Source organism: Capricornis sumatraensis, chromosome 4 (assembly GCF_032405125.1).
Source record: "Capricornis sumatraensis isolate serow.1 chromosome 4, serow.2, whole genome shotgun sequence".
NCBI classification, from domain to species: Eukaryota; Metazoa; Chordata; class Mammalia; order Artiodactyla; family Bovidae; genus Capricornis; species Capricornis sumatraensis.
Window position 1 is genome coordinate 76,838,598 of NC_091072.1, and position 27,725 is coordinate 76,866,322.

Here is a 27,725-nt window from a genome sequence, read left to right on the forward strand (position 1 = left end):
TCTCAGTTCTTTCCTGAGTCTGTCTTTCCTACATGGAGAATTTCTTTTACTGATGACTGAACAGTGAGATGGATGAGAAGTAGTCTTGGGTGAGGCTCACTGGATGATGCTGTCTATCAAAGTTGGAGCCTGGTCTCTCAAGGCTTGGTTGATTGGCTCCTTAATCTCCCACCACTGCCTCTCGGTTAAGTTCCAGCAATGAAGATCTGCCCTTATTTCCCAGAATACGCCGTGCATTTTATGCCTTTGTGTTGTTATACATTCCAACCCCTTCGCCTTCTGCCTGGAGTTTGCTTTCTCTCCTTGTCAACTTGTTACACTCTTAGCTTGCTTTTTAAACTCTGACTCAGGTGTTGGTTTCTTCCTCAGGACATTTCTCTGGCTTCTCCAGATATCATTAGCCTTTTCCTCCAGTACTTCTGTCTCTGTACCTTGTGTTACTAATATCTTTGCACCGCCTCCTGCTTTCAATAATAGCACGTGGCGCATTAAAAGTACTTAGTAAATAAATCTTTGTTAAGTAACAAATTTCCTAGAAAGCCTGAAATACTCTCTTGAGTAGTCCAAATACTCATCATCTCCATTGTGGCTTAATGCTTTGGTTTATTAGAAGACATTTTACAATAATACAACACAGTCTGTGGAATTGGACTGAAGTAGTTTCTAACCCTGACTCTTCCAGGGCAAATAATTCTTTTGAACTCAGTTTCCTTTTCTGTACAGTATAAGTAATGTTTCCCTATTACACATTATATTGAGGCTTAATAATTTGTGGATTATCATAAGGCTTTGCCAATACGTAAAACCTCTCTAAGAGAGTTTTGTACACAAAGCACTAAGTAGGTGCTTATTGCATCAGTTATATGAGAAGTAATATGTAATCTCTGAAAAGCAAAGGGATTTTGCTTTTCCTTCTGTGTGTTGCTTTCCTACGCCAATAGATACCTTGATGCATTAAAGAGAAGTGCTTGTCCTTTACATTATTTATTTATTCAACAAATATTGAGTGCCTGCTAGATGTCAGGCACTATTCTTGGTACAGAGGATACAGTAGTAAATACAAAAGACAAAAATTCCTATCCTCATCAAGTTTATATTCTAATATGGGGAGCATTGGGCTTCCCTGATGGCTCAGTTGGTAAAGAATCTGCCCACAGTGCAGGAGACCCTGATTTGCTTCCTGGGTCGGCAAGATCTGCTGGAGAAGGGACAGTCTACCCACTCCAGTATTCTTGGGCTTCTCTGGTGGCTCAGCTGGTAAAGAATCTGCCTGCAGTGCAGGAGACCTGGATTCAATCCCTGGGTTGAGAAGATCTCCTGGAAAAGGGAAAGGCTACCACTCCAATATTCTGACCTGGAGAATTCCATGGACTGTGTAGTCCATGGAGTCACAAAGAGTCTGACACGACTGAACGACTTTCTTTTTTTTTTCACTTTCATGGGGAGCAGATTTGAGTAGCATGATCCAGTACCATGAAATTCTGGGTGATTGCTTGTCACGTCGTCATATTGTGCAATAGATATGTTCTCACGTTCATTTATTTTTAGTATCACACATTAAGTAGTCTCTCAGAGTGCTTCCACTGATCTCTGTGACTTTCTTTCTTGGCTGTTACATCAGTTGTTGACTGCATTAAGGAGATAGGCTGCCTTCTCTGTGTTCTCCTTTTATTGACCTCAGTGACAGTGAATAGGTAATAGAACAGCATTTTTATCACTAAAGCCCAAAACTAAGGGTTACTGGGAATACTGATTCTCAGAAGTTAGGCTTAGGAGCAAAGGATTACCTCTGAGCCCTTATTTTTGCCTTTACAGGACAGATTGTAGAAGTTTAATAACTGAAAGGGACTCTCATCTCCATATTCACAAACCCAGAAATTGAGGCCCATGTAAAGGGAAGTGACTTGCTCAAAGTCACAAAGCTAATCAGAGACAGCTCTAAGAGATTCCAGTCTCTTAACTTTCAGTTTGACACTCTTTTAACTTGTTCTGTATATCTGAAAGTTTTCTTTGGAAAAGTGCTCACTTGCCTTTCATTTGCTTCTGTGAGAACTCCTTCATTTAGAGGGGAGATGAGCAATGACATAAGAAAGTTTGAGAAGAGCAAAAAGGCTCTAGAACAGATAGCATATCTGTGACTCTGTTAGCCTTATTCCCTTGGGTTGTCAGCAAGAGCTGCATGGAATAAAAGCAGTCTCTCATCTTTGGAAGGGAGTCGTATTGCTAATTATCCACATTGGTTCATTGGTTCATTAGCCATTTAATATGGACTACTCTGAGTGGGAATTTTCAGTATCTACTGTGATGTGGTTGAATGTATTTTGACTCAAGCAGACCTACAAAAAGTGCAACAACCCATAATATTTTATTAAACCATTAATAAATTGTCAATCTGAGCCATTTGGAAAGAGGAACATTCTAGTTTTAATATATTACCTTGATAAATGATATATTTTTCACATCATGTTGGTCTGTCTTGCAAGTAAGGAGCATGCTAAACTAAATTTCTCTGCTGAATGTTGGGTCATCTTTTTAACTATATGTGTGCAAATGACTCATATTTGTTTTCCTTTGCTTCCCAGTTAGAATTGTTTTATGTAATTTAGGTCCTTTTATTTATCACATACTTATAAAGCATTTGTATAAACTATTTAAATGATTTGTTTTCTTGATGAAAATATTTGATACTCTTTTAAGTCTCCTGTTCATTTGTCACGTTTTTCTTTTCCTGCCCATAGTCCTACTTTTTTCCAGGCAGAGCTGTGGATCAAAGAATTGTAAGTAATTATTTTTAGTGTCATTTTGCCTCTTCATCACTTTCTTTTCAGTTAGAAGAAATCAATTAGCCAATCTTGCTACCTATTTTTAATCAGTAAAAATTTCCTATTTATTTATAAAATAACTTCTAAGTTCCTGAGTTTTAAGTTTTTGGAGTCGGAACATTTCTATGCTCAGGTTTATTAAATCTGTAACAATTGTTGAAACTAAATTGAATTAGAAAAATGTTTCAGTTAGCTATTAAACAGAAAGGAAAATAAATGTCTTTATTTTCATATTGATAAAACTAATTTATTGGATATTATTTCTGGAGTTTGCAGAATCACTGAAGATTTAGTTTCTAGTTTCAAGGATTCACTTTGGTTATCTAAATCCCTTGGTCTGGTAGATTTTTTTTTTTTAATATTTATTTATTTGGCTCTGTCAGGTCTAAGTGATGGCATGCAAGATCTTTGTCGTGTCATATGGAATCTTTGATTGTGGCATGAAGGCTCTCTACCCTTGACATGAGGCTCCAGACCAGATGGGCTTAGTAGCTGTGACATGTGGACCTAGTTGTCCCAGGGTGTGTGGGATTGTAGTTCCCCAACCAGCAATGGAACCCGCATCTTTTGTATTATTTTCATCTTTGGGATTCAATATCATTTTTGGATTTCCAGAATGAAGCTTCACTCTCTCCTTAATTTTAGAAGCATGGTTTAAAAAAAAAAAAAGACTACACATTTACAAATATCCACAAAAGTCACTTGTTCATGTTTAGCAACAAACTCATAATTTTCATCATTTAAAAAAACTAGTAAGGTAATTTCAGTAACACCATGTAGTTTCACTTTGTCTTAAAGCAAGTGTAGTGATAAGTTAGTATAAGGGTTTTAGGGTTTTTCTCTGAGAGTTTTGTATTTAATGCTCATTGGGCATCAGCAGTGTTCTTGATGCTAAGTAAGTGGTCTGCATTTTTTGTTTCCTAGAACTAGTGTTTATGATTCTCGAGCACGGGAAAGATTGCGCCAGATTGAAGAGCAGAAAGCACTGGCATTACAGCTTCAAAACCAGGTAAAAAAGTGTTTTTGAGATATAAATGAATAGCACATCCAAGTTGAAACTAATTTTGGAAGGTTACCTGAATTTGGAATCAAAGGTGTTGAATTGCAAGATAGTATGGTAGCATAGCCTTGCTATGCTCTGTGTTCTTAGTCTGTCCAGCTAGTCCTCCTCAGTGTTCGTAGACAAGCAGTAGATTTCTGTACTCCACTTATTTTGAAGGTCTGTCTTTCAGAGACTGCAGGAACAGGAACATTCAGTACATGATTCAGTAGAACTGCATCTTCGTGTGCCTCTTGAAAAGGAGATCCCGGTCACGATCGCCCAAGAAACAGGGAAAAAAGGTCATAAATTGACTGACAGTGAAGATGAATTTCCTGAAATTACAGAGGTAAATTATATAGTATAAATTCCTACACTGACAAGTGTTGTGTTTAGAGAGAATTCTTTGGACAAATTTCAAACATAAAAGTAATAGACCAGGGACTCCCCTGGCAGTCCAGTGGTTAAGACTCGGTGCTTCCACCTGCAGGGTGTTTGATCCATGGTCAGGGAATTAAGATCACAAATGTTGAGTGGTGCAGCCAAAAAACAGACAGGAAAAAAACAGTAGTAGATCACCTGGTATTTAAATTGCATTCCATACTCCTGCTTTCATTTGTATTGCATAACAATATTGGCTTTGTTTTTCAAAGATTACTGAAAATTCAGGAAAGAATTACGGGTGACTTGTAGTGCTTTCAGTGAAAAAGCATTCAGTAAATTTTTTCCCTGTGCATTTTTACTTAATGCATATGTATAGTACTTTTACATCAAATAGTAAGTTGAGCCTTACTATTTTTTTTAAATAATAAAAACTCAGTATAAAAATTTGGAACTTTTTTAAAATTTAAAAAGTCTGCATACATTTAAAAATAATCTGTTTCTTAGTTCATTCTTCTGTTTGAAAACCTGTCATATAGCTGGTAAGTATAACACATTTATTAACACTAAAGTTGTGCTGAATTCTACATTTTTACATTAAAAAAAGCACATTTTTCTGGGAAAATGTGTCTAAAAGACATCACTACTTTTACTTCCTTATTACCTTTGAGAAAGATTCTGTTTCTCCGGAAATTGTTTGGACTGAAGATATATAATTAGGTCTTTTCATGGGCTTAGGAAATTTGATAGCAGAAAGTTATTTTAGACTCAAGAAATAATATGAAATAAGGGTCTGAAATGTGCTGAAAAAGAGAAGGGAGGAAGAGCTAGTATGAAAGGAAGTAATCAGGAGATTACTGGAAGGAATAATAACCAAAATGTTAGGAGTAAATGGTTGATTTAAGTCTGAATATTGCATGGGAATCATTGATGAGAAATTGGTACGTCCAAGGCCATGTATGCCTAATCTCTGACACTTCTTGGTTCCCTAGGAAATGGAGAAAGAAATAAAGAATGTATTTCGTAATGGGAACCAGGATGAAGTTCTGAGTGAAGCATTCCGCTTGACCATCACACGCAAAGATATTCAAACTCTAAATCACCTTAACTGGCTCAACGATGAGGTAATCTAACACTTGTTTTTATATTCAAATAGAAAGTGAACATCAAGTGCAGACTAAAGCCATTATATATTTCACTGTTTCTCAAAGTGTGGTCCTTGCTGACCTGCTTCAGAATCAGCTATCATAGCTTTCTCCATTTTCCTGACTAAGTATGATGCAGTATGGTAGAGATAACATATTTTAAACAAACATCTCAGGTGATTTTTTTTTTAATGTACCTTAATGTCTGGGAACTGCTGATTTACCTTTTTATGTATCAAAGATTTGGATACTGATAGAGAGGACATTTATTCATTGGTATTTTTACTCTCTTTAAGCTACCTGCCATGCAGTTCACATCTTTTGTTAAGCAAATATTTAATAGCTGACCATGTTACAGCACATGAAGGAATACTTTGGGATTTCCATATAGAAATCCATTTCTGTTACCCTTTCTCTCTGTATTTAGGTCACTTAGGTTATGAATGGTAAGATTTCTAAAATAGCCTACATTTGTACATGATATTTTTTAAACTGACATGAAGAAGTTTTATTAAATATTTGAGGTATTGAGTTAAAAAGTGTTATGGCTCTTGGCTCCCGAATGTTCTAATTATTTTATGTAGCTTATTTGTGTTAGAATTTTCCAACTGATCTCTCCTATTCCTAAACCTGTAGGAGCCTGTTTTATTTCACAAGGATATTTTCACAGCAAAAGAAGAGAACTGGGTTGGGGTTTTTCTCTAAGTACCTGCCTCCTTACTAGGAGCATTCCTGCCTAAAATCTTGGGTGTACTCAAGTTTCATCGCTATGGAAACTTTTTAGATACTCAATATAGTAAGCACTAGATATTCTAGGGGGCTTCCCAAGTGGCTCAGCAGTAAAGAATCCTTCTGCTAATGTAGGAGATATGGGTTCAATCCCTGGGTCAGGAAGATCCCCTGGAGAAGGAAATGGCAACCCACTGCAGTATTCTTGCCTGGGAAATCCCATGTACTGGCGGGCCACAGTCCATGGGGTCACAAAAGAGTCAGACCTGACTTAGCAACTGAACAAAAACAAAATAGCCTAGATAGCAGTATCCTGGCCTTGTATGTGTATGACCTTCCAAATATTAATATTTGGCCAACATCTGTTGGACATTTACCTCATGTTAGGCGCTAATCTAAGTGATTTGTGTGTTTTGCTTATGTCATAGTCACCACAACTCTTGGAGATGGATGCTATAGTTTTATCATCTCCATTTAATAGATGAAGAAATAAGACATAAAAAGATTAAGAAACTTGCAAAGTTACATGACTTTGTAATAGCAAGCCAGGATTCAGACTCAAGCATTGGGTCTTATCTGTTATAGCATACTGCCTTAGAATCTTAAGTTGGATCCTGTTTCAGGATTAGATAGAGAGAATTTTAGAGCCATATATCATGTCCAGTAGGTTGATTTTCTGTGGGATTTGTTGAACTGGCCCATTCTCTTTGCCTTTGGTGAGTTCATAAGATAAAATTTCAGAAGTTCATCATTCCTTAAATAATATCTTTGACCAAGAATAGTAAAGAAGGCATGGTTTGAGATACCATCTTGCTTTACAGGAAACAACTCTTGCTTCTTGTGGCCCAGAATAGTGGTATTAGAACATTGGTCAAAATAACAGGAAAAAAAAGAGCTCACCAAATCAAAGAGCAAAATGAAAATCAAGAACAGTCAAAAGTATCCACCAATTAAGTATTTTTCTTTGAAGATATCAATGTGAGGTCTCTGGCCAGTTTTTACCTGCTGCTTTTAAATGGGGAAGACCCAGTTATTTTATTGGGATTGCAGCTTGTTTGTTGTAAATTATCCAAAAACTTCTAGAGGGCAGCAGTGAGCAGGACATGAGCTGAGTTCTTGCTATATGTACTGTGGTAGTTACCTCAGTGAGCCCCCTTACAGAGGCAGCGTTCATCAGGACATATTTTCCATTCCCTGGGTCCACCAGAGGATTTTTAGCAAGCAGAGTTAATGGAAATTACATTATTTAGAAGAGAAAAGGGGAAGGAAAGATTCCTTGTCTACTTTATCTCTACCACATTTACCCATAACTTTTGTAAGGAGTCCTTATCTTCTGAGTGGAGAATAATGTTAACTTTGAAACCAGGTGCCAGTTCACATGTCCATGATGATAATGAGAACTATTTTAATAAGTACTTTAATAAGTGTTTTAAAAAGCATCATTTTCAAAGTACCACACTTCTCACACTTTCAGAGTTACTGCCTTTAAAAAGCTGATAACATTCTGAAGGGGAATTAGTAGATATCCTAAGTATTCATACTCATTTTGAAATACTTAATTGTTTCTTAATTGTGAACCCTCAATATTTTGCAAATAATTTGCTCTCTCTTCAATCCAGGTCTCCTTCCCTCAAATAGATATTTTCATTAATAGTCTTTCTTTTATTTTTGTTTCTCATGTCAGTTTTATAGACTTCATTAAAGTTTTCTCCCAAGAAAGGTGATTGACATTTTACAGACAAAGAATATAAGATCCTAGAAATGAAAGGGATCAGATTTAGCTTATAAGGAAAATAAAATCAAGAAGTCCTATATTTGAGATATGTACAAATAGCCATTAGGCTACTCTTTCTCAGGTCGTTTTGCTAAAAGAGTAGGCCACAGTGCCTGTTCTTGCAATAAGCTTTCCAACATATTTGCGAGAATGGATTTATATATAAGTGAATAGCTAAATTCAATGCAAATTCAGAGGACTAATGACAGTATTAACATTGTACCTCACTGTAAGAAAATGAAACTTCTCAAAATTGGAATGTGGGAACTGGCTGCCTTGCAAAGAATTACAAAATGAGGCTGGAAAGGTGAGAACATATAGATGGAGATTTCTAGTCCAGGTCTGGTGATTAGTGATAGAAATATCTAATTAAGGGAAGGAAGACAGGGTTAAAGAGAGGAGGAATTAGTTGCAAAAGTAGATTGAAAGTCACAGTTAAGAAACAAAAGGAAGTATTTTTAAGTAAATGTCAATTGAAATAACAAACAGAAATTGTGTATTATTTCCTGAAGATAGAGTTGAATAACTTATAGAATCCAACTCTAAGATTTCAGGTTAATGATCCTGAAGTGAGGACTACTTTAGGCTTTGTGTTTCTCTTTATGACCTGCTAATTCTGCTCTTAGAGGGCCCAATAGTTGTTTTATAAAGCATCAGATAAATTTAGAAATATGTGAAAATTATTTAGGCATACAAATAAATTTGACATCTTCTGGTCATGATAGAATAAAGTAGATCAGATTTATTCTCTCAAATAGAACAACAGTTTTCAGACACTGGATAACAGTGATTCCTAAGAAGACGGAAGTGAAAAGCATGAACCTATGATTCCCACAGCTTACCTGGGTGGTGTGCTAAAGGGAGAGAGCTGGTAAAAACCTGGCAGTGCCTGGCAGTCTTGCTGAGTAGAGGAGACAGTGTTCATGAAGGCCAAAGCGGCTAAGGTTTGTGAGATAAATACTGGTGGGGAAGTTGCTGAACAAAAAGAAAGCTCCAGAGATGTGCAGAGGGCCCCCCTGGAATCTTTGACTGAGTGCTGATCTGCACATATATGGCAAGAAACTACCAGTGGCTGTGGAAAGAACCACCAGAAAGAAGAAATCATAACAAGCCTGAGCGCTAACACAGGTGCCAAGGACAGTTTATGTCCCAACCAGCTGGAGTAGAAGAGTTGCAGAGCATTGAATAGCGAGTCCTCAAAAGGGCACTGCCTCAAGAGTGGGGCCAGACAGGCAGGCCCTAGAGTAAAGGCTGCTCTGGACCCATGGTAACAAGCTTAAATACAAGTCTTAAAAGCTTGAAACTGATCTAAGTAACTTAACTGTATCACAGAACAAAACCCAACAATATTTAAAGGAATACAACAAATTCTGGTAACAACAGAACCCAACAACATTGAAATTCACAAAGTCTAGCATCTAATTAAAAATTCCCAGGCATGAAATAGAAGAAAAATATAACAAAGGGAAAAAGCCAATCACTATAGAAATACCCAGAAAAGAGAAATATGTTAGAATTAGCCAACAAAGATATTAAAACATATACCATAAATAATATTCCACATGTTCAGGCAAGTAGAGGAAAGTGGACATTATGAGGAGAAAAATGGAGAATATAAAAAAAGATCCAAATTGAATTTCTAGAGATGAAAAATACAGTATATGATATTAAAAATACATGAAATGAGATTAACAGTTTAGATACTGTGGAAGGAAAAATTAGTAACCTTGAAAATAGAGCAGTATGAATCATCCAAGTGAAATAGAAAAAAGGCTGAAAAAAGATGACTGGAGCTTAGTGAGCTCAGGGACAGTATCAAGTCTAAGCATGTAATTGAAGTCCCAGAAGGGAAGATGGGGTGTTAAGTGGTATCAGAAAAAAATGTTTAAAGAAATAATGGTGGAAGATTTTCCAGATTTGGAAGCATACTGACAGATTCAAGAAATTCAACATACCCCAAGAAAGAGAAGTACCATACTGAAATGTATAGTAACCAAATTGCTAAAGGCCACTGATAAAGAGAAAAATGATGAAAAAAGCAACCAGAAGAAGAGACATGTTATATACAGAGGAACCAAGATCTGTCAGAAGCCATGTAGGCCAGAGGACAGTGTAGCTACATCTTTAAAATACTGAAGGAAAAAGAAAACCGTCAACCTAAATTCTATACCAGCAAATATATCTTTGAAGAAATAAGTCTATACTTTTTTAGGCAAGCAAATGCTGAAGAATTCATCACCAGCGGACTTCTTTAAGAAATATTAAAGGAATTTTAGGCAGAGGAAAAATTTGAGTTGAAAATTCCAATCTACACAAGGAATGAAGAGCAGTGAAAATGCTCTCATCCTTTATTATCTCTGGAAGACAAGGGACTAGTCAAATAAAAAAGAAAACAACAACAATGTAGGGTTTATAACATGTTAAAGTAAAATATATGATAACCATAACACAAAAGAGGGGGGAAATGAAAGTATGTACTTGTCTAAGATTCCTACACAATGTATGAAGTTGTATGATGTTTTATGAAGATGGACTACAGTAAGTTACAGACAGAAATGCTAGAGCAACCAGTAAAAAACAAAGAGGTATTTTAAGAAGCTGGTAATGGAGATGAGGTGCAATCAAAAGATAGTCAATCCAAAGGAAGGCAGAGAAAGGATACAAAGAACAGATGAGACACACAGAAAAATAAAGAACATGATGGTAGATTTAAAACCAACCTTGTCAATACTCTGGTTGCTCAGTGGTAAAGAATCTGCCTGTCAGTGCAGGAGACTCAAGTTCAATCCCTGGGTCTGGAATATCCCCTGGAGGAGGGCATAGCAACCCACTCTGGTATTCTTGCCTAGAAAATCCCATGGATAGAGGAGCCTGGTGGACTACAGTCCATGGGGTCACAAAGAGTTGGACATGACTTAGTGACTAAACAACAACAGTCTCAATACATTAAATGTAAATGACCAAACTCAACATACCCAGTAGAAATATAATGTGAGCCATATATGTAAGTTAAAGTTTTCTAATAGTCACATTTTAAAAAAGGAAAAGAAACAAGTAAAACTAATTTTTATAATATATTTTACTTAACCCAGTAAATCTAAAATATGTTTATTTTGGCATGTAATACATATTAAAATATTATTAATGGTATATTTTGCCTTCTCTAAAATATATGCATTTTACACTTAAAACGCATATACACTTACAACACAATTTGAATTAGTCAAATTTCAAGTGCTCAAGAGTTACATCTGGCTAATGGCTACCATACTTGACAATATAAGCATCCAGTTAAAAGGCAGAAATTATAGATTAAATTTAAAAATACGTCTACAGAAAACATTTTAAATGTGAAGACACATATAGGTTAAAAGTAAAAGGGTGGAGAAAACATACCATACAAACAGTAAACAAAGGAAAGGTGCTAAGTCACTTCAGTCGTGTCCAACTCTGTGTGACCCCATAGACGGCAGCCCTCAAGGCTGCCCCACCCCTGGGATTCTCCAGGCAAGAACACTGGAGTGGGTTGCCATTTCCTTCTCCAATGCATGAAAGTGAAAAGTGAAAGTGAAGTTGCTCAGTCATGTCTGACTCTTAGCGACCCCATGGACTGCGGCCCACCAGGCTCCTCCGTCCAGTAACTATATTAATATCACACTAGTAGATTTCAGAACAAGGAATATTACCAGTGATAGACATTTCATAATGGTAAAGGGGGAAATTCATCAAAAAGAGTAACAACGTAAGTGTGTATGCACCTAATAACAGAACTTCAAAATACACGAACTAAAAGCTGAAAAAACTGGAAGGGAAAATAGACAAATTCATACGTAAGTATGAATGTTGAAGATTTCAGCACCTCTGTCTCAATTATTAATTGCTTCCAAGGAGATGTTAAATCTAAGTGATGCTCAGTAAGAGAGGCAGCAGCCTATAAAACATTAAACTCAGCTAGACAAACCTAGCACAGGAAATAGATTTTTCTTAGGAAATAAAAACTGATTTGAGTCAGAAGGGAAGAAAATTAGACTAGATGAAATAAATTAGTTAAGTGAATATGATGGTGTCTCCCATATGCTAATGATCAGAATGGAAGTTACAGTGTAGTCTTTCTAACATGACTCATTGGACGATTCCACATCATTATAGATTACCTCTTTAAAGTGTTTCGTAATAGAACTAGTCCTTTTGATAAACTAGGGATTTATGTCAGGTCACAGGGAGAATAGTAATTACAGTTGTCATGACTCCATAAAAGTAGACGCTGCCTGTCTTTCTCTAAAACTTTTGCAGTAATTCTAATTGTTCGTTATTTTAATTTGCATCTGAGAAAAGTCCTGGGCACAGTGAGGGATGCCATAACTCAGAGCTTCCCTTAAGTCTGCTATCTTGGTTTCTATAGTATTATTAGGTTAGGTCTTAGGAGTGAGTGACCTTCTGATTTATAACATTCAGAGGTTGTTGCTTAATTAGTCTTTCGGGGTTTGTGGTTGACAAGTCACACTGGCCCCTGGCAGATGAGTCTAATTTAAAAATAAGAATGAGGAGGTAGAGGGGAAAGTCTGGAGGGATAAAGTAGGAAAACAGCTTTTTCTTTTCTAAAAGTTATCTTGATCTCTGCTTCAGAACACTGTCATGCTCAGGACTTCTAGAACACTTTTTTCCAAAGTCTGTTATAAGGGTTCAGTTTGTGAAATCGGGAAGGGTTAAAAGTTAGACTTTACTGTTGATGATGTATTTTACTTCTAAATGCATGAGAAAACAATAGTTTGGCTGGTTTACTGCTTGAGAAGGATACAGATAGCAGTAGTCATTTGTGTCACTGTGGTAACGTACAGGCAAAGGATTGAGTGCTAAGTTTGAAAACACTGTAGACTTTTCTTTTAAAGAAACACTTTTTTCAACTTAGCCTGGCAGCTCTTCACATAAAATCACAAAGGAACAAGACACCATAAACAATCATTCCACCCCCAAACAGGATTGCATAGACAAGTAGACGCTCATGGCGAAGGCTGTGAAGGCAGCAGGAAAGGCAGTTCTTCAGGCACCAGGGACTGCAGCAAGCAGAGGCAAGTGGGGGCCCCCAAAAGAGTGGCAAGTGCAAGGCAAACAGTAGGCACAGACAAACAGGCTTGTTACTCTTCTTCCCCAGTTCCAAAGGGAATTCAAGATCTTCTGGAGCTAAGAAGAGTCCCTTGTACAGAAAGACTCTACCACAGGAGGGGAGGGACCCTTGCCGTCACAAAATGCAAGCGACTGCTCTGACCATCTTTGCTTCTCTTTCATCTTAGACACTGTGATCCCTTCTCTCATTTCTTTTTCCTTCATCTTTAGCCCTCCTCTGTGAGATGATATGTAGGATTCTTTTCGTTCTTCTAACTTCTAGCTTTTTTTTTTTGGTGTGATTGTGTCTTGGCTGAACTATGGCAATTTTCCTTATTTGGACTGAGTGATAGCCGAAAAACTGAGGAGAGAAACTTGGATCTAAATTCTGCTTCAGATGTCAGGTTACACATCCTCAGCTAATGGGAGGGAACAGTGAGGCCACCAAGCCCCCTCCTCCTAGAATGCAGGGCAAATGAAAAAGAGCCCAGATCACTCCCCAGAGCTAAGTAATGAGCTGACTTTGGAGGAGGCCATTTCCCTCACAGTGGAGAAACCCTGGTGGGAGGGAGAAGTAAAGCAGAGAAGAGGGGTTCTCAATGTGGTGCCCTGATCACTAGGTCTCTGTTCCTGTTCAGCTGTCTTGGTCTTTAACTTTAGAGGTCCACTCTATCAAAATAACAAAATAAAGTAACATAAGAAACCAAGCAACTCAGGCTGTGTAGGTGCAGCTAAGCTTAATTGGTTTTTGACACTCTTTCCCCCTGAAAAATAGGATAGTTGTATGTAGCATGATGCTCATTTATGTCACCCTTTTCACTTCAGGGTAATGATCCCAGATATGCCCTTCTGATGGGCACCTGGGGGAGATATATCTCTGTGGCTTTCATGTGCTTGGCTGTCCTTATCTCTCTGGTTCCTTCCACCTCCATCTTAAGTCCTTATTGCCTGTTGCAATATTTAACTTAATCTGCCCCCATGGAGGGTTTGGCTTATAGTGATTGACAGGTTGTCTGCCTATTCGCTTCACCTCTTGAATTGAAGGGTTTAGCCTCATGGCATGGGTAATGTCATGGGATAGAATACCAGAGGAATCAATCCCTTTTGGCTAATTTTCTCTCACCGGAAGATGCAGATTACAGCCAAGAAATCTGTGCTTGCTGAGCAGGTAGATCCTCCTGCATTCCTGGCTGCCTTCACAAGCCTACAAGCATCCTTTAGCACCATTAACCTCAAGGATAGAGTGAGATTAAAAACCTGAATTGGAGAAACCTACAATCCTAATTGTGCCCTAATTCATTATCATTGTTTTATAAAACTGAGCTCTAGTTACCTGTTGGGCATCATACTAGGGAAAGAATCAACCACAACCTGAGCCTATTGCTCTATCTTCAGAGATGCAGGAAGAACAGTGTCTTTCTTCAGTCCTGACTTTCCTTCCCACCACCCTCAGAGTGCTGCTTCTTGGTGAATGTGGTTTCCCTGCAGCTGCCTAGGCATCCTCATCTATAGGCCCTTTCTCTAGTCTAGACCACGCTCCGGTGTGTTCCTGGCTGTGTTCCTTACTGCCTACCCAGTATGTAGTTGCCTACTGTTGGGCAGTAGCTCACTGCTCTGGCATCTTAGTGTATAAATATTTGTCAAAGGATGGGGGTGTTTTCCCATTCCCCAAGAAGCATTCTGAAAAATGTGCCTGTTTTCTTAGTCATATTTCCAAGCTTTGGATCAGTTAGCCCATTCATTCCTTGCAGTTGACAGACACTGGCCTGACCTCAGCTGGCCACATAAAATAAGTATGCAGTAACTTCCGGCACAGTAACTTTGAGGCTTTAATACCAAGGAGTCCTAGACCTAAAGGAACTGTGGACAACGTAGTCACTATTAGAGAACACATCGTTTCATTAACATATCTCCCATGTCAAGCATTTTAATCTCTTTCACTCATACTTGATATTGAAGAAATAAGTGGAATCAACAAATATAAGGCAGCTAACCTTATAGATTCTAGGAGAAAACTTGACTCTTCATGTTTGTGGTTTTACTTTGAGGTCTTACGTAATGTAGGTTATAGTATATCCATGTCTGTCTGGATAAAGGTGTTGTTGCCAAGCTACTACAAGTTTAGAGATGTTGTTCCAATATAGTTGATGGTTTATTCTGTCACTCAGTTCTACTTGAGACCAAAACAGTTTGCTTCTGCTAAGTAACTTGTTAGGCTGAAAATACAGTCTTAAGTTATGGGGCAGAGTTTTCTATCTTTGTGCAAAATCAGGAGACCTACATAGAAGGACTGAACTACTAATCTTAGTTTTTATTAACACTAGACTCTGAGCTCAGAGTTTATTTAACTTGCTCGCACAGTCCCAGCAGACTAGAGGAACTGCTGATGTTTACCTTGCTGAACTCCTGCTTGTAATGTGTACCTGCACATACTCCTTCCTTTCCTTTTCTCTGACTCTAATCTTGTAGTACTTCTTCCTCCTCATTTTCCAGTTTTTTTTAACCTGATCTTCAGCCTTCTACAAGTCTGGCCAACATCTTCCCAGATGTATCCTGAACCATATATATATGTATCAGCCTTTTATGTTTTCACTTTATAACCACCTCAGCCCCCCTCTTTTCTAGTCAGAATTTGATATAGGGATATTAGGCTGTTGGGTGTTGAGGTCATAACTGAGTTGGTTAGGGAACTAGCCTATGCTGTGCAGTATAGCAACTGTGTTTCCTTCTTACAACACAACTGCTTTGAAAGGCTGGAGTATCTATTTTAATACATATACTTTCTTTCCACAGATCATCAATTTCTACATGAATATGCTGATGGAGCGAAGTAAAGAGAAGGGATTGCCAAGTGTACATGCATTTAATACCTTTTTTTTTACTAAGTTAAAAACGGCTGGTTATCAAGCAGTGAAACGTTGGACAAAGAAAGTGGATGTCTTTTCTGTTGACATTCTTTTGGTGCCTATTCACCTAGGAGTGCACTGGTGTCTTGCTGTGAGTGCCTCTTTTATTACTGATAAAATTTAAAAGAAGTCTATATAATAGAATACACAGAGAGCAATGAATACTAGTTCTACATAGATGATTGAAAGAGTAGCATTTAATTATCTAAAAATTGGATAGATTAGCAAACTCCCTGTCAAGAGTGGGAGATACTTAGACTTTGAAAACAGCTATGAAATTTTTTTTTCTGGAAATACTTAAAAATGGAATTATAGTCAAAGCAACCTAAAGGCAAGGAACACATGGGGAGAAAAAGTGACTTCTTAACGATGCTGCCAACTCAGATTCTGTGACCATTATTTTCTGCCTAATCATGATTTGCCTTGCATAGTTGATAATTTATTATTGCTTCCCTCGTAGCTCAGACAGTAAGGAATCTGCCTGCAGTGCGGGAGACCCAGGTTCAATCCCTGGGTAAGGAAGATCCCCTAGAGAAGGGAATGGCTACACACTCCAGTATTCTTGCCTGGAGAATTCCATGGACAGCGGAGCCTTGGCAGGCTACAGTCTGTGGGGCTGCAAAGAGTCAGACATGACTGAGCAACTAACACAAACATGACTCTGAGAACATGGATACATTAGCTTAATATATTAATAAAAGTATACAAGTTACAGCCTGTTTTGAATTATATTTGAAAAGCATTAAGTCTAAAGGAAATTCTCCAAGAAACAAAACCTAGAATCTTTTACCATCTTTCTGAAAATGTGTGGAAATGATCTCACTTAGTTTACATTCTCTGAAGAGCACGTCGTGTCTTCACTGTTGCCTCCATTGCAAATGGAGACCCTGAAACTAGAAAAGGGTTTCAGGGCAATTAGTCAGCCCCCAGCATAGTTCTGAGTAAATAATCACCCTGTTCTTCTTTCCTCTGCAGATGAAGCATGGTATAATGCTAAGTATCCATCAAACTTGTCATGATTTCATAGGAAATCTGGCAGAAGGTTCCAAGTTCCAGGGAAGGGAAAAGCTGAGATTTTCTTCAGTTCATAAACACACAGATTTTTTTTATTCCCAGGTTGTGGACTTTAGAAAGAAGAATATTACCTATTATGACTCTATGGGTGGGATAAACAATGAAGCCTGCAGAATCCTCTTGTAAGTAGGGAGTTAAAGACGAAGAGCTTGGTGTTGGATATATGTTGTTTTTCTAGCTGTTGAACTCAATTCTCTGATACCTTCAATGGAGTGGTTAATAAAAGAAATCTTTATATTGATTAAGATGGGTATTTTCCATCTAAGTAAAGTTTAATAATAATATAATAATACCCAAAATACATCCTGATGGGCATAATTACTGTCCCAGTGCAGGAAAATAAAGAGTGGATATAGACATACAGATACAGAAACTACTTAGAAGTCATCTACCCCAACCTCCTGATTTTTCAGATAAAGCAACCAAGACCCACAGAGATGACTTTGATTTGCTCAGGTCCTACTTTAATGGCTCAACTGGGAACCAGAATGCAAATCTGGTTTACATTCCACCTGTTTCTCTTTCCAAAATGTCTGTGATCAGGAGGGGGTGGGTTCCATGAGGTGGATTAATTGATTTGGATTGAATTTTTATACAGAAGAATCAAGACTATAAATAAATATATACCCCAGCATTGCTAGAGAAACATTTTCCTTCCACTAGATTGAATTCTAAAGGACCATATAAACCAAGGAAAAGATCAAAACTCGTTCCTCAGTAGGGACAGTAGAAAGAACGACCCTGGGTATTGAAGTCAGAGGTCTTGCTTCTCTGGAGCTGACAGAGTGGGCATGAACTGTGGGAGTTCTAAAGATTCCTTGTCCAGCAATATATACTGTTTTCCTCAGACATGGCAGAAGAAAATTCTTCCTGAGGATTGTCAGCCCCATTCTTGCAGTGGCAGCTCCCCAAGCTCATCTCATTCTCTCCCAATACCTTAGGCAATATCTGAAGCAAGAAAGCATTGACAAGAAAAGAAAAGAGTTTGATACCAACGGCTGGCAGCTCTTCAGCAAGAAAAGCCAGGTACGTTTCATCTTGGTGAGATGGAAATCCTGAGATTAGAGTATTGGTTAGAAAAGGAGCATACTGCTTGGGCCCTGGCGTCCTTCTAAGTGTCTGGCCTGACCTCAGCCAGGGAAGATAGAGTAGAGTAAGCTATCTGTGGGAAAATCAGTAATGTATTTCTTATGAAGAACTAGGTTTTCTAAATGCCCAGCTATTCATCTGTGGGAGAAAATGTTTGCAGGCTGCTTGACCCTTGTGGGAGGGACCAGCTTTTACACTCTTGGAATCATAGAAATCTCAGATAGTCTCCTATGTGATAAACATGAAGTACACAGGCTGGACTGAGACGCTGAATTTTTTGCTCTCTGAGCCTGTGTTATTCTGAGTGGGGGACCAGGACGCTCTCTTCAGAATTCAGGGAAACCTGGAAAATTTATATCCTTTGGTTCTTATTTATAATTGAATAAGAAGGAAGGAAACTTGGAAAGAGGTCACCTTTTTGTTATTTTTTGCCTTTTAGGAAATTCCACAGCAGATGAATGGAAGCGACTGTGGCATGTTTGCCTGCAAATATGCTGACTGCATTACCAAAGACAGACCAATCAACTTCACACAGGTAAGCCAAGCCTTCGGGAGGGGGCTCAGTGACCACCCTGTCTCCAGGCTGCCTGATAGATGTTTTTCTCTCCATTTGCTCCACCTAGGGGCTCTGCTTCATTCTGTGGCTCATAAGCCAGGGTGGCGGCTACCTGTGCCACACTCTAGGGAAAGGAAGGCAATGATAGGCCACATCCTGGGCCACCGTACATCCCATATTGTAGGCAAGGAATCCCGGCCAATAGGAGAGCTGCCGTCTCTGCTCATGCACGCTGCCTACCCCAAATCCTGTAAGAAGCAGAGAACTGGGACCAGAGCAAGTTTCCTCAGTTGCGCTGTATTTGGTAGCAGTGAAGTTTTGGAACAGGCCACACCTTGATCTAGTGTAGTTTGCTGCCCTCTTCCCCTCGCTTTATGCAGCTGATCAGTCTTCCTTACAGTTTGTGATCGTTAATTTCTGTCCATGTGGTCCTTTGGAGACCTAAGTGAATTGAGACTAGAGATTATAGTTTATTTGGTGTCCTCCACTTTACCCTTTGCTTCTGTTTCAAGTAATGACTTTACTAGATTTTCCACCACAGCCCTTGGGTCGAGCTGACTGTTGCTGTTCATTTAATTTTGGGGCAAAATGAGTTTTGATTTTCAAGCCTCAGATCTCATAGCCTCTTAAAAGTTCAACACAGAGGACTTTGTTGAATTTAGACACCATTCTCAGAATTCTTGGAGACATTTGAGGATGATAGCCTGGGGATTCCTGCTGCTGCTGCTGCTGCTGCGTCGCTTCAGTCGTGTCCCACTCTGTGTGACCCCATAGACGGCAGCCCACCAGGCTCCTCCATCCCTGGGATTCTCCAGGCAAGAACACTGGAGTGGGTTGCCATTTCTTTCTCCAAACCAGGGGATTCCTGGTGATACCTAATTAAACTTCTAGGTTTACAACAATGAAAAGTAGCAATAGCAATAGTAATCAGAAAAAGCACTAGGAAAAAAAAATCACACATAATGAAGAACGAGCAATTTGAAAGACCAAAAATGCAGCTGAGACTATTTTAGGTGAAAACCTCAAGAAGGAAAGGAGTATTAGGTCTGCATGCAGGAAATGAAAATAAAGGTATCTCTCTGTCCCTACAGCAACACATGCCCTACTTCCGGAAGCGGATGGTCTGGGAAATCCTCCACCGAAAGCTCTTGTGAAGACCGTCTCAGTTAGCAGACATGGACTTGCGGGGGACCAGCTCTTTGTTGTCTACAGCCAGAGACCTTGGAGACAGCTGCTCCCACCCCTCTCTTCTTGTAAAGTCCTTGACCCTGGACCAGGCCCTGGAGAGATGCACTCACAAGCACATCTGCCTTTCCTTTTGTATCTCAGATACTATTTTTGCAAAGAAACTTTGGTGCTGTGAAAGGGGTGAGGGACATCCCTAATCTGAAGAGAGAGACTGCTTTTCACTTCTTCAGTTCTGCCATCTTGTTTTCAAAGGGCTCCAGCCTCACTCAGTCTCTTAATTAGGGGCCTGAGAGAAGCTTGGAAGGACTCTTGGTTTCGTATAAACTCTTGTTGTTAGGCCTTACTAAGAGGTAGGAATGGATGTGGGTAAAAACGTAGGGATGAAAACCACCAGCATATACACGCACACATACATACACACATGATTTTCAAAATGTGTCACCAGGATAGTGACTGTAAACTGGACTTTGGGGCACCTGCTTAAGGCCGTCCTCCAGGACTTGTCCTTTTTACGTGCCCCTTGTGAAGTCCGTCTGCTTCTGTACAAGGCTGTTTTATCTGTAGCTTCTTCCCCTCCTGAGGCACCACATGTGCGCCCTGGGTGGACCCCAAAGTCCCAGGCAGTCCTTTCCTTAAAAGCAGTGGTTTGCATGTGCTCACAGCACATGATATGGGGAAGACCCACCCAGGGAGTGGTTTAGTGGAGTAACAAAGGCGCCACTTTTACTGCTACCTACTTCTGACCAAGAAGAAGGACCTCAGTCTTTAGCATAAAATTCCAGCTTTGGATGAATGCAGGTCTAGTTTGGTCTGTGGCTAGCTAGTTTAAATATGTTTCTAACCACAGAGAATTTAATATATATATATATATTTCACAGGGATATGCTTTTTTTTTTTAAGGCTGAATGTGTTCACCATTTTAGCCTGTAGATTTATTACCATTTTCCAAATTTAGCTCCAGCATACACAGATCCCAGCCCCTATGTGTAGGGTGTTTGTGGACTTCCTAAGAGTATTTTGAGGCCTGGATGAATTTTGGCTTGGGGTAGAGGTTACAGAGGAAGACGAGATTTTCAACTGGAAAACGGGTGGAATTTGGACTGATCAACTTGAGATTGAAAAACTGCTATTCTTTTTGTTCCTTGTAGCATCTCCCCCACCTTTTGAGCGCTCCTCAGGCTAGATAGTGAAACGATCCAATGCCAGTGTCATTTTGTACCTAAGTTCCAAAATAGGAACATTTTATACTTTTTTCTGTATTGTAATACGTAGTTTTGTATGAAATCTTTCCTTCTCTTCCCTTGTACCTCATCCTTTCCAACATTGTGCTTTCTCCCTGGGCTTATTTGAAAATTTTACTCTGTTTTATATCAAGCTTGTTTAGTACATTTTTCTATGTGTTACCACAGGTTACAATTTGAAAAGAAAACTATTTTTTTTAAATATTCCATTGTTAACTGAATGTTACTGTTTCCACTCCAGCAACTAGATGTCCTACCTTTTTCATACTGCCTGCCATTGGGGGGAAGACCACCTTTTTTTGTTTTCTGTTTTTTTTTCTTTCTTCCTTTTTTTTTCCTCCCTTTTTTTCCTTTTTTTTTTTTTTTTTTCGGTGTTTTCTGTAGGTAATAAATAGCTTTCTACATATGAGTTGCTGGGACTTTTCACATTCTCTTAGAAAGCTATGGCATGCAGGCTCATTGTGGGACTCCTGTACATTGATTCTTGGTACTTAATGTATTGAAGTGACAACTTGAAAGGTGGCAATATGGTATAGATTTTGGACCATGAATCAAAAGACCTGAGTTTTTCAGGCATGTTTGCTATTGTCTGGGGAACTCAGAACAAGATAGTTCTCTGTATTTATTGTTTGTCCATTTAGATAACATCTGTCTTACCTTCTCACAGACTTTTTGTACAGACCAAAGCAACAAATATTTATTGCCATGTATAGCAGAAAATGAGACATGCAACAAAAGCACTTTGAAAAATATATAAGGAATTGTTAAGCCTGTCTGAATTTGGCCCCGCTTTCTGACCAATACAGTTTTGTACAAGGCGAAGTTAGTGATCCTGAGACCACCCCGTGAGTGGGCCAGGCTGAGACACAGACTGGGGTCCAGAGTGGGAACCAATAGTGGGGGCCATTCTTTCCAGAGAGCTGCCCAAGAAGAGTAGAACTAGCATCTAAAAACTTTCTTCTTCATTTTGAGGGTGGGCCTTGATGACTGGGGTGGGAGGGTGGAGGAATGTGATGTTCCTGCCTTCCATGGCCAAGGGCATGTTATCAGCATCTTGTTTAACCTGCTTTAAACTAAAGCCTCCTGCTTTCCTTTTCTCCAGTCTTCCCCTCTCTCCTGTGCCCAGTGCTCATAATTCCCTTGTTGTTTGTCATTATTCCCTTGCTGAGTCATGTTCGACTCTTTGTAACCCCGTGGACTGCACAGGCTCCTCTGCCCAGCGGATTTCCCAGGCAAGAATACTGGGTGGGTTCCCTATTTCCTCATCCAGGGGATCTTCCCCACCCAGGAATTGAACCTGTGTCTTCTGCATTGGCAGGTGGGTTCTTTACCACTGAGCCACCAGGGAAGCCCCATAATTACCTGCCTCCTCTTAAAAAAGGAACATTGATGGATGATAAGCTCTAGATGCCAGATATGTAACCTTCAGTAGAAATAGTCTCACCGATCACTCCTGGACCCTTAATGAAGAAAGACCATTCCTGCCCATTTGAGAATGAATACATGGTTCAAGACTAGTTCCATCCTATTTGTCACTGGGCCCCCTGAGACCCACTGTTGCTTCCTGGAGCCCTGTTTAGGGCTGAATGCAAGAGCACTTTAGTCATCTGGCCTGGCAGCTGTGAAAATTAACTCCTCTGTATATGAGGTGCTTCATCCTTCTCTGTGGTGTCAACTTCTTTCTTGTTGAGCCCCTGTAATTGCGCTAGCATCTGCTACCCACTACCTCTAGTGATATTAGCCCCAAAGTTCTGGGATAGAAACAGGAAACCTGGAAAAGCACTGCCAGCAACTATATTGCATAGTCTGTCCATCACCACCTGGTTTACGTGGCCCATGAAAGGCTCCAGTGGATAGAGTCGGAGCGTTCACTTCAGAGCCCCAGTGTTTGTAATGTTTCAGCCTCTGGTCCTTCTCCCATGCCATCCCTCCAGCTCTCGAACATCTTGACCTGAATGAAGAGACAGCTGATACTTGGGTTTTGTCTTCTCTCTTGTTCCACCTGGATGGGCTAAGGTAGAGGGGAGGAGAGAGTGGAATATGATGCTTTCATCTGGGAAGCTCACGTACCCAAGAGCATCAGAAAAGGATGTGTAAGACTACTGGGCCCTGTTGACATACTACTGCTGAGCTCCTGGCCAGGTGGCCATATTTCCCTGCCCAGGAAAAATCTATCCATAGCTTCAAATTCATCCTAACAATTGGGAAGGGATGAGTAGGGCTCAGCCCAGTATCTTTCCTAACAGCCCAGGCCAATTTTGCCTTGCTGAATTCTAACAGTAGTCTTTTAAGAGCCCATAATTCCTATTCCCAGCTGTGGAGGCGGGAAGAGATGTAACATGAGGTAAGTTGGGTCATGCTGGTCAACACTAAGAGAAGGGAGTGCTTAGACATGAATGTGAGAGAAATGTGAAACTAAGGGACTTTGAGCTGGAGGATAAGCCTTGAGGAAATGTTCATGCAGGCTGCTGCTCTGGACTGTCAGAGGGTGGGGTAATTCCAACTGGGAGTGGTTGGACTGAATGTCCAGGGTCTTGTCAAGGTCTAAGATTCTAAAATGATATTATTGAGGCCCATAATGCTGCTTGGAATAGAAATTAGTCAAGGTAGAGATTCAAAGTCAAATTTAAGGCCAGTATTAGCACTGGCTTAATCTTAGAGGTAAGGCCCAGGTCAGTCCTCCCTAATGGAACAGTTTGTAGCTGCTAACTTTTCTCCATTCTAAACTGAGGGGTAACCATCAACCGCTTGACTTCTGGAGAGTCTGGTTCCATCCTCAGAACTTCAGTGCTGGGAAAGGAAAGCGTGTGGGGAGAGGTACACAGGGAGGCCAGAGCACCGCTTACTAGCTTATACTCCCTGCTTTCACACACAAAGTGCGCACACACCCAAAGCCCGCCTCCTCGAAACCTTCCCTGATCACTTTATGTCAAAATCTCTTACCTGGACAGCCACAGCCCTTAGAATCAGCAAATAGTACAACTCCACGTGGCATATGTATTGTAATCTGTCCTTTACATCAGAAATGGACTGAAATCTGTGTAACCGCTGAAGGCAGATGAATAATTTGATGCTCTTCTTTCAAGCCAGGAGTTCCAGTTGCTTCTCTCTGGCCTGCTAGGGAGGAGTAGGGGCAACTGACTAAACATTTACTTAGACAACATTGCAGGAGTCAAGGAAGAAGGTCCATTTACAGAAGCCTGCAGTGAGGCTGTGCCTCCTCTGTGCCCCAAACCTGATGCCTCGCTCCACAATTAACAAAACCCACTTCCTCAGCAGTTCAGCATGCCCTTCAGGATCTCAGTCTCTGCCGGGAAGCTAAGCAAGTATTTTTTCCCTAACCACACCTCTTTCTATTCTATACAGTTTTCTCCATCTTTTTATTTCCAGTACATCCATCATGGATTGTGGGTCCCCTCTTGTTAGCCTTGTCCCTTAAATGGACTGTTTCACATGCTGCCTGTGTCTTGTCTGTTGGCCAGAGCTAAGTTCCTGGAGGGCATTTGCCTCATCCACTTCTTCTGGGGAGCCCCTTATGCTAGGTGTTTAAATAGGCCTGTGTTTAAAGCACTAGGCTTGGGGGGCCCTGAAGGGTGGAGTAAAGAGATGGTTTAACCAAGGAAATAAAAGCCACCCATCCTTGAGAACCTGAGAACTTAATTTAGAAATCCAGGCAGGTACCAAGCAATGGACATTATCAAGAAGACAGACACAGGCATATGGTCCATTTGAAGCTGGGTGTAGATGATGGAGGGCAGATGTGGGGAGACGTCAAAGATGATGTTGCCTTAATCTGACTATCCATGTGTGACTCTGTCCCTAGTTTTTATGGGCTGATTTATTGAAAATAAGTTCTGTAGATTTCGTTTTCTTGCTTTGACTGGAAACTCCCTGGTAAAAAGAACTCGATGGTGTTTGTCTCTCTGACTGTCTCTCTGTCTCTTTGACTGTTTGTTCTGTCTCTGTCTGTGTCTGTGTGTCTCCTGATCCAAGTTGGACCAGTGATTGGATCCTCAGTGTGGTCTGGATTCCCGAGTCCACCCCTTAACCAGGAGTCTGAATACTGTTCTTTCATTCATTTCATTCCACATACCTGGAATTGAAGCCTGAAACACAAATAACATGCAAATCTGTGGCTCCCTGGCACTTTTTAAAACCAGACCTGTCTGTGCAGTTGGCAAGAGAGCCCTCCTGAGCCAAGCACACCGGTTGGGACTTCCAACCACCCTGCTGACAGTGTCCCTTGTCTCATTGCCCCCTCCCACACCTCTTTCTCCTCACAACCCAGCCTCCAGGAACTGCTTGCACTACTCTCCCTGTTAAACTCACACTCCAAAGAATAAAACAAGAATCCACCAACATCTAAAAAGTCTTCCACTATCCTGGTGAAACAGTTTTTTCTTTTTAGTTTTGTTGTATTTATTTTTAACTGAAGGATAATTGCTTTACAATGTAGTATGGGTTTCTGCCATACATCAACATAAATCAGCCATAGGTATCAAAAGTTCCCTCCCTCTCTGCCACCTCCCACCATGAAACAGTTGTATCTGTGTTGAGTTAAAAGAGTCCCTTGTCATCTTCAGGGCATTTTTGAGTTCTAACATTTTTCCGACATGGTTAAAATTTTTCAGCTATATGAAAATGATTGCAGTGGAAAGGAAAACCTTCAAGCCACTCTTGTTTTCTGATTCCCCAGTGTGGCTAAAGATAGCTGATGATTACCTGGGTCTACACAGGGAGAAGGCTCCGTCACAGTGGGGACCTGACCTGATGGCAGTCAGTCAGCCTCTGCCAGCAGGTGCTGGGATTGGTCTTGGGCACTGCAAAAAGTCACAAAGGGAAGTGGGGACGGGAGTCACATTCCTTAATGAGCTTGTGTTCCAGATGCTCTTTTTATTTGTTATTTTTCAGACTCTGTTCCATTGTAACTTATGACAAGATATTGAATGCCCTGTGCTAGGTAGTAGGACCCTGTTGATATTTCTACCAGATGCTCTTCTGAACCCCAGAAAAAAGTTTTGCTTCCTTGTACACCTGTGCCCCATTTTCCATCAGCCCATCACCAGCCAATTTATCTATGCCTACCGTGGCTCATGAGGCCTGCGTGTTCAGCTCACCACCTCTCCTACAGCTTCCCCCCAGGCTGCATGGCCTCCTTGGTGTTTGTCTAACAAACCCACCATGCTTCTCTCTCATGGTGGTTCTTCTTGTAGCTTCCTACAGCTGGAGGGCTTGTCCCCAGACATCCTTCTCCTTGAATCACTCCCCTACTTCCCCCATCATCCCCACACCCCAGTTCCCACACTCCCTAGCTCCCTTCATCTTTTCTCTGTAGCATTTCATATCTGGCTCTGTTGTTTACTCATTTGCTTTGTCATCCTCTCACCAAAATGTCTATTCTGTTTATGCTGCATCCCAGGTGCCTAGAACAGCTGCAGGAGAGAACTGTTGAAGAGTGAATGAATTACAGTTATTGAGCATCTCTGAGCAGGGCTTCTCTTATGTATTGAGAGCCTCCACCCTATTCAAGTCCTCACTCACTTCCTCTTTTGTGGTCAACAGTGCACCCTCCCCAGGGCCTCTGGCTTCCAATTCATCATCCACTTAGTACTTAGAGCTGTCTTCTTCCAATAATAATAATAAGAGTGAGCATTTACTGAGGCCTGGCCCCAGCCTTATATACCAAATCTTTATATATATATATTACCTCATTTAATCCTTACAAATGTATGATGCAGGTTCTGTTATCCTCATTTCTCAGATGAGAAGACAAGGAGTGTAGAGTAGCTTGCCCAAAGTCTCACAGATTGTCACTGACAGAAACAGGGACTCCAAGCCAAGAGCCTGAGTTCCAGAAGCCTGTGACCTGTCACTGCTCCATCTCAGGAGGGTTCACAGGCCCCACCAGCGTGAAGCCAAGGAGAGCCTCCAGTGATGAGGTCCGCCCAGGCCAATCTGTCCTCGCTTCCTTCAGGAGCAAGGTTGAGGCCCTTACTTGTCTCCTCACCTGAGGAGGATCAAGGGGAATGGCACCTCTCCTCTGGGGTCCATTTCTTCTTCTTTAGAAAGAAGTACTAAGGAATTTCCTCAACCCTCCTTGACAGCTCTTTCCCCACCTGCCCTTCTTTCTGACCCCGACTCTCATCCCCAAGCCTAGATCACCCATATTATTAGAGGGTAGTGAGTAGGGAGACACCAAGCAGACCCCATGTACACCTACCGGGGCTCAGGGATCGAGGGGGTATGTATGGGGGCACGTTTGGAGGCATTCTGAGTGCTCTGTTCTTCCCTGGTAGCTCAGCTGGTAAAGAATCCACCTGCAATGCTGGAGACCCTGGTTCGATTCCTGCATCAGGAAGATCCACTGGAGAGGACAGTCTACCCACTCCAGCATTCTTGGGCTTCCCTAGTGGCTCAGATGGTATAGAATCCACCTGCAATTCAGGAGACCTGGGTTTGATCCCTGGGTTGGGAAGATCCCCTGGAGGAGGGCATGGTATCCCACTCCAGTATTCTTGCCTCGAGAACCCCCATGGACTGTTGCTCCCCAGGCTCCTCTGTCCTTGGGGATTGTCGAGGCAAGAATACATGTCACAAAGAGTTGGACACGACTGAGCACAGCACAGGGCACTCCATTTTATCTTTTCGCTCTTGAGTGTGTCTCAGGCTCTGTCCCCT

At 40.6% G+C, this 27,725-nt stretch overlaps 1 protein-coding gene across 1 annotated transcript in view; it reads left to right on the forward strand.

Moving 5' to 3' along the window:
• Positions 1 to 19,882, forward strand: part of SENP1 (SUMO specific peptidase 1) — a 49,919-nt gene extending 30,037 nt beyond the window's left edge. The window contains exons 10-18 of the mRNA XM_068971181.1: positions 2,739 to 2,777; positions 3,747 to 3,831; positions 4,055 to 4,210; positions 5,235 to 5,366; positions 15,787 to 15,990; positions 17,016 to 17,095; positions 17,915 to 17,999; positions 18,502 to 18,597; positions 19,710 to 19,882. Of these exons, the coding sequence (XP_068827282.1) occupies positions 2,739 to 2,777; positions 3,747 to 3,831; positions 4,055 to 4,210; positions 5,235 to 5,366; positions 15,787 to 15,990; positions 17,016 to 17,095; positions 17,915 to 17,999; positions 18,502 to 18,597; positions 19,710 to 19,772 (940 nt within the window). The 3' untranslated portion in view covers positions 19,773 to 19,882. The remainder of the gene's footprint in view (positions 1 to 2,738; positions 2,778 to 3,746; positions 3,832 to 4,054; positions 4,211 to 5,234; positions 5,367 to 15,786; positions 15,991 to 17,015; positions 17,096 to 17,914; positions 18,000 to 18,501; positions 18,598 to 19,709) is intronic.
• Positions 19,883 to 27,725: the final 7,843 nt, after the last annotated feature.